Source organism: Cryptomeria japonica, chromosome 8 (genome assembly GCF_030272615.1).
Source record: "Cryptomeria japonica chromosome 8, Sugi_1.0, whole genome shotgun sequence".
NCBI classification, from domain to species: Eukaryota; Viridiplantae; Streptophyta; class Pinopsida; order Cupressales; family Cupressaceae; genus Cryptomeria; species Cryptomeria japonica.
The window spans coordinates 187,595,980-187,602,723 of record NC_081412.1 but is presented as its reverse complement, the minus strand read 5'-3'; the positions used below and the strand labels follow the sequence as shown (position 1 = coordinate 187,602,723).

Here is a 6,744-nt window from a genome sequence, read left to right as displayed (position 1 = left end):
GTTTTTGTAAAGCTAAGAATAATAAAAAAGAAAAAACGTAGTGCAGCCACGTGTAAAAACCTATGCGGTCGCGCTCTATAGGGAATTTGAAGCTCAACGAACTCCATGTGACTGTCACGCTAGAATAACCAGAGCTAACGTACCTTTTAACGGTGGGTCCCACGCGGCACAGCTTTCTTATCACACTTTTTAACCCCACCCCTGGTCTCATATGTAATCGGGGTTGTTGAGAAATTAACTCAAGAATAATGAAATTTACTTAGCCGCGAAGCCACTACATATAAAGCCTCCAATTGCGCCGGTGCTTCCTAGAAACTCCGTTCATTTGGAATTTATTGCTTTTTATTTTCTTGGCGGCTACGGTTTGGATCGGCTTTTCTGGATTTCCCCTTGGTTTCTCAGAATCTGAGAAATCCCCACCGTATATATTTGTCCACGGCATTTGAACTTTGTAAATGCAGTTGGTTTTCGGACTTTCTGCAGATTGATAGGTTTTGAGAGGGGAGAGGGAAAACATTTCTGAGGCGAAGTAAGAAGCAATGGAGAGAGGAGGGAATAGAGGGCGAGGCAGAGGAAGAGGACGAGGAGATGAACAATGGAGGCAACAGGCGCCTCAGGGGAGTGGTCAGGGAAGGGGCCAAGGATGGGGGCGAGGGAGAGCTGGGGGAGTCGAACCTGGGCCGAATTATGCCGGAGCCGCTGGGTTTCAGCCTGGTTCTGGTCAAAGCTCTCAGCGTGGAGGTCCAAGCCAGGCTGCACCAGTCGGTCAAGGAAGAGGTCAAGGACCTCCTCAGGCATGGGGTCCCCAGGCATGGGGACGAGGAAGGCAACAACAACAGCAATTCGCTCCGCGACCTTCTGTTCCGCCAGGTAAATGGGAATGCCAACTGATTTTTGGATTCCTTCTGTAAAACTACAAATTTGCTCAAGGTTTTTTGCCTTTTTGCCTTCGGAAATTTAGGCTGTTGTATGAAATAATGACAATTTTCTATTAGGTTTTTTTCCTTTTTTTTGTCTTCCGAAATTTAAGACACATTCCCGTTTGGTACCGTTTCGTTAGGAGTCGTATATGTAGAACAATCTTTCACTGCACAGTTTCTGTTGTAGAAACTGCCAAGCTACAGGAATAGGGCTCCTGGGCAAATTTTTTTTGGAAAATTTACATCCTCCATTGTTAAGATTAGTTACATATTCTTTATACATATCCCTTCCTAGATTTGATTACCGAGAACGATTTAGTATGTTTGTAGAATGATGCATCAATTTTGCATGAACTGTAAAACGAACATTTCATGTCTAATGCTTGAGGGGCTGGTAGCTCAGTGATAGAGGTTAATAGTGAATGACGAATTTGTTTCTTGTTAAAATCTTCTTGATTTCTTGTTTAGAACATTTTAAGTGATAAAGCTTCTTCCCTGATAGCTAGCGAAGCAACTCTTTGTGTTAGTCAGGTAGCTCACTCAAAATGTCAGTCAAAATTTTGTTCCAAATTAGTTAAAGCAGCTTGGTCAAATTTTTTTTTCAGAAGTTCAGAAGAGCTTTGACAAATTCTTATTGTATGAATTTCTGTTGTCTAGTATGGATTGAAATCTTCAATGTTAAAATCTTCACTGTTGTTTAACTGATGTTTTTTTAGACATAAATATGATGGATTAGGAATGAATCCAGGTTCGGCTATTGAGGAAACCTCAAGGCAAATGGCTCGGGTGAACATTCAAGAGCCCCTGGCTCCAGTTAATATTCCACAGGGTTCTGGTACTAGCATTAGCACTAGTGCGGGTAGTAGCATTGAAAAACTCGACAGTGGAAATTTGAAGCCTGTGAAGAGGCCCGATGCAGGAGGGCGAAATGGGTCTAGACAGGTTCGCCTCATTGCAAATCATTTCAAGGTCGAATTTCAGCCCAATCAGCAGATTTTCCATTATGATGTGAACATAACACGTGCGTCTGCCAAAAATGGTGCTTCCAAACGTGGAGGAAAGCAGAAGGGAGGCCGTGGTGCATCTACTTCCGAGGGTCAAGACTTGGCGGCTACTGTGTCTAGGGCAGATGCGGAAGAGATAAAGAACAAATTGGTTGCAGAGAATCGCGTGGCTTTCCGTGATGCAAAGCCTGTTTATGATGGCAAAAAGAACTTGTACAGTGCGATCGAATTGCCAGAGGGGGATTTTACTGTGAAGCTCTCTAAAGGTGAAGATAGTGAAGCCAAAGAATATAAGGTGACTCTAACGCTAGCCAACAAGCTAGATGGGCGTAGACTAGCAGATTTTCTTAATAGAAGTATACGCGACCATGTGACCGTGCAACAGGAAATGTTACAGGCGTTGGATCTGGTAGTAAGGGAGCATCCCAGTAGCAGCCGAATAATCATGGGGCGAAGCCTTTATGAAAAAGATAAAACACGCCAGGAATATCTTAATAGTGGCATTGTTGCTGCAAGAGGGTTTTCAATGAGTCTCAGGCCTACGGCCCAGGGGCTATCTCTTAATGTGGATTTTTCTGTAGTGGCTTTCCATGCAACCATGCCTGTACTAGATTATTTGTGGGAGAATCGAAAAATTGATTGCAAACCAAACCAACCTCTCAATCCAAATGATCGAAGGGCGGCTGAAAGTGCTCTGAGAGGTTTGAAGGTAACTGTCACTCATAGGCTCACAAAGCAAAAATACACCGTGGGGAGACTTACTAAAGAAACTACCAGAGAGCTTAGGTTCAACATTGAAGAAAGTGGGCAGCAGAATCAGAGCGTTAGCCTTGTGGATTATTACAGGAAGCGTTACAATGAGGATATTAAGTTCAAACTGCTTCCTTGTTTGGACCTGAGCAAGCAGTCCGATAGACCTAATTATGTTCCCATGGAGTTCTGTGTAATTTGTGAAGGGCAGAGATTTCCCAAGGATAATCTCAATGCAATTCAGCAAAAAAATTTGCGGGGCATGGCTTGTCCCAAAGTGTACGAGAGGCAAAATATAATCAATCAAATCATGTCAATGCCAGATGGACCTAGAGGGTAAGCTTCCATTGAGTAGTTTTTACCTTTACTTAACTTGCATTATTTTTTTATAATTTGATTATAGTGTGTGATATTTGGATGTGGTAACCTCAACTATCATCAACATTATTAGTTTATATTAGAATTTTTGTATGACCGAGCCATTTTTCAATGCATGTTTCTAATGAACTTGAAAATTAGACTGCCATGGAACTACTTCACTGATCGGCTTCAAAATTAAGTTCCCTTTCTAATGTCTGGATAAATATTATTTTTCATCTGTTGTCTAGACTTCAACCATGACACTCACCATGAGACAAAAATGCTTAACCTTTATGACAAGTAAGGGTAGCACACTAGATTGAAAACATCAGTGCTTTCTTATAGCTATCAAAGTTTACTTGACATTGCTTGTCCATTTGGGGGTTGCGTGGAATGGTAAAATGTGAATTGTGGCTTAACAAGCCCACTTTACGCTGTAGTTTGCAATCTCAATGGAACTACCTAACTGATCGACTTCAAAATTTAGTTTCCTCTGTAATGTCTGGATAACTATTATTTTTCATCTGTTGTTTAGACTTAAACCATTCCACTTATCATGAGACAAATATACTTTGCCTTGATGACAAGGGTAGCACACACTAGATTGAAAACATCAGTGCTTTCTTATAGGACTAGATTGAAAACAGAAGTGCTTTCTTATAGGTATCAAAATTTACTTGACATTGCTTGTCCATTTGGGGGTTGGGTGGAATGGTAAAATATGAATTGTGGCTTAACAAGCCCACTTTACTCTTTAGTTTGCAATCTCAATGGAACTACCTAACTGATCGACTTCAAAATTTAGTTTCCTCTGTAATGTCTGGATAACTATTATTTTTCATCTGTTGTTTATACTTAAACCATTCCACTTATCATGAGACAAATATACTTTGCCTTGATGACAAGTAAAGGGTAGCACACACTAGATTGAAAGCAGCAGTGCTTTCTTATAGGACTAGATTGAAAACAGAAGTGCTTTCTTATATGAATGGTGTCTTAACAAGCCCACTTTATGCTGTAGTTTGCTGTCTCCGTCTATAATGATAATTTAACAATTCTCTAACTAGATATTTGGAATAAACTAATTTTAATGTAATGCAGTTAGTTACTCCATGGGAAAACCATAATGTCCAAAAATATTTATTTTTGTTTTTGCTGTTTGTTGCAGTGGCCCTTATCTACCCCATTTTCAAATAGCAGTGGGTGCAGAAATGACCGAGGTGACAGCACGGGTGCTAGATGCACCCGAGCTGAGGCTGGGTGATCGGGGGCAACTTAGTCGGGTTATGCCCCGGCCAGATGACAGGCAATGGAACCTGCTTAAAAGTCATGTTTTTGACGGAAAAAACATTGAGAGATGGGGAATCATACATTTTTCACAACGGCAGCCAGATAAGCAGACTGGTATGGCGGTGGAAATTTTCTGTGATGCCATGGTGAAAAGGTTCCGAACTCTAGGCATCAACATGCAAGCAAAGCCAGTGATCTATAAATCAGATGCAATGGCCAAGTTTGACAATGTGGCACAGCTGAAGCAGACTCTGACGGATATACACACCAGAAGCAGAGGGCAAGGGCAGTTACAAATTTTGATATGCATAATGGAGGACAAGCACCCTGGCTACAAAAGTCTTAAGCTTATCTGTGAAACAGAAATTGGTCTGGTAACACAATGCTGTCTGTGGGAACATGTCAGAAAGTGTGGCGATACAAAATACGGTTCTCAATATTTGGCAAATTTTGCTCTCAAGGTCAATGCCAAAGTAGGCGGGAGCAATGCAGCGCTCAATCAAAGCCTCTCCACTCAGTTACCACGCTTTGGGAATCATCACGTTGTGTACTTTGGAGCAGACGTGAATCATCCAGGCAAGCGAGATGAAAGAAGCCCGTCAATTGCTGCTGTGGTAATGAGCATCAACTGGCCCCATTCCAACCGTTACGTGGTCAAAATCCGATGTCAGAAAAACCGTCAGGAATACATTTCAGAGCTAGGAGACATGTCTAAGGAACTGCTAGATGAGTATCTCAAGATGAACAAGAAGTTGCCCGAAAGGATTATATTTTTCAGAGATGGGGTGAGCGAGGGACAATTCGACATTGTCCTAAACCAGGAGTTAGTAGCCTTGAAAAAGGCATTCAAGCAATTTGGAAATTATAACCCGGTTATTTCATTCATAGTAGCTCAGAAGCGGCATCACACAAGGCTGTTCCCCTTGGGCGATGTGAACACAAAATCTGGCAACGTCCCACCTGGTACAGTCGTGGATACTTCAATAGTTCACCCAAGGGAGTTTGACTTCTATTTGTGCAGTCACTATGGGCTGCTAGGCACCAGCAAGCCAACCCATTATCATGTTCTTTGGGACGAGAATCTGTTTAGTTCAGATGAGTTGCAGCAACTCATCAATAATCTCTGTTACACGTTTGCTAGGTGCACAAAGCCCGTCTCACTGGTGCCTCCCGTTTATTACGCTGACCTGGCAGCCTACAGAGGCCGACTGTATGTTGAAGGGCTAACCACCTCCGATACTTCCTCTGCCTCATCATCATCATCCTCAGCCTCTTTCAGCATCCCGAAGATCAACGTTGGGGTCGAGAATTTCATGTTTTTTCTCTGAAACTCTGCATTTTCTCCGTCTCGTATTTCTATGCTAGACTCCTCTTTCCAGGGGCTAGCATAAACATTGTTTTGTGTGTCAATTTTCATGAACTGTCTGTCATATTTAAAAGATAAAAGACTAGTATATATTTTCGAGTTTTGTTGGGGGCTGCGGCAAGGATCTCCCAATCGGCGTCCCTGAGAAAGGGACGAAACTTTCTCTGTGCATGTGTTGAAATATTTAATTGTAAGTTTTTTGATTCCGAAATCTTTTGCATGCTTTGTGCCTTGAACTGAGTACTGAGTAATGTGATACTAAACTTGCTTGTTCCTGCTGCCTACTAAAATTAAGAACTACAAGTTGCAGTAGTAGCCGTTAGGCGTCATTATTATTAGCTTTACTACAACGACACATTTAAATCATGAAGTGACCTCCATACGGCGTGATCGTGATCGTGATCGTGATCGTGATCGTGATCGTGTTTGGAGGACTACAGGCAGAAACAATGCTGTAACTTCTTTAATGCCACGTGGAACCTTATCACAGCTCGGTTGAATACATTACGTGTCTTACCACTAGGGGAAATCTGGACTACATATGACCATAAGAGGAAGCTTCTTCTTTGTCAGATTCCAAGTCTAAATGTATTTCAACCAACAGGACATTGTAAGGCGTAGACTATTTGACTCGTTACTACGAATTCATGTAAAAGATGGGTTAAAATTAAATGACAAATACGCACTCCTAATTTGTACGTACTTATTGGACTGTAGTGAATACGTTTTTTAAATGCTTGCCGTTGACGCTTTCTTAGCTTTTGGTAGTTAGTGTTCCACCAATGAGAATTTAGTGGCTTTACCACTTGTTTTCTATTGTCGATTTAGAATCAGATATTTCCACGCAACTTTTTAAGATATTTTGGTGAAAATTCGAAAGGAAAACGCAATGATATGCGTTTATGAGATGTTTAATACTACCAACTTGTCTTAGTTTTGTTGGTCGAACGTTAAAGGTTTATAGTTATCATATAGAGTATGTCTGTCAACATAATTATTAATATTGATTAATTTTTGTTGAAGGTAATAATATTAATGTATTTTTAATATAATT

General features: G+C 41.1%; 1 protein-coding gene across 2 annotated transcripts; it reads left to right on the top strand.

Annotated features, from left to right (window-relative positions):
* The first annotated feature begins 272 nt into the window (after positions 1 to 272).
* Positions 273 to 5,901, top strand: LOC131048408 (protein argonaute 2). 2 transcript variants are annotated; one of them, XM_057982365.2, is made up of 3 exons: positions 273 to 870; positions 1,669 to 3,010; positions 4,203 to 5,901. In XM_057982365.2, exons 1-3 carry the CDS (start codon positions 540 to 542, stop codon positions 5,650 to 5,652), a joined length of 3,123 nt encoding a protein of 1,040 aa, XP_057838348.2. In that variant the 5' UTR covers positions 273 to 539; the 3' UTR covers positions 5,653 to 5,901. The 2 variants fall into 2 exon arrangements, with proteins under 2 accessions (XP_057838348.2, XP_057838347.2); XM_057982364.2 differs by having other exon boundaries at positions 301 to 870; positions 1,657 to 3,010.
* Positions 5,902 to 6,744: the final 843 nt, after the last annotated feature.

Coding starts and splice junctions, on each gene's coding strand:
- LOC131048408 (XM_057982364.2), top strand. CDS start 540: ATGGAGAGAGGAGGGAATAGAGGGCGAGGCAGAGGAAGAGGACGAGGA. Junction 871..1,656: donor GCGACCTTCTGTTCCGCCAG/GTAAATGGGAAT, acceptor ATGATGGATTAG/GAATGAATCCAGGTTCGGCT. Junction 3,011..4,202: donor ATGCCAGATGGACCTAGAGG/GTAAGCTTCCAT, acceptor TGTTTGTTGCAG/TGGCCCTTATCTACCCCATT.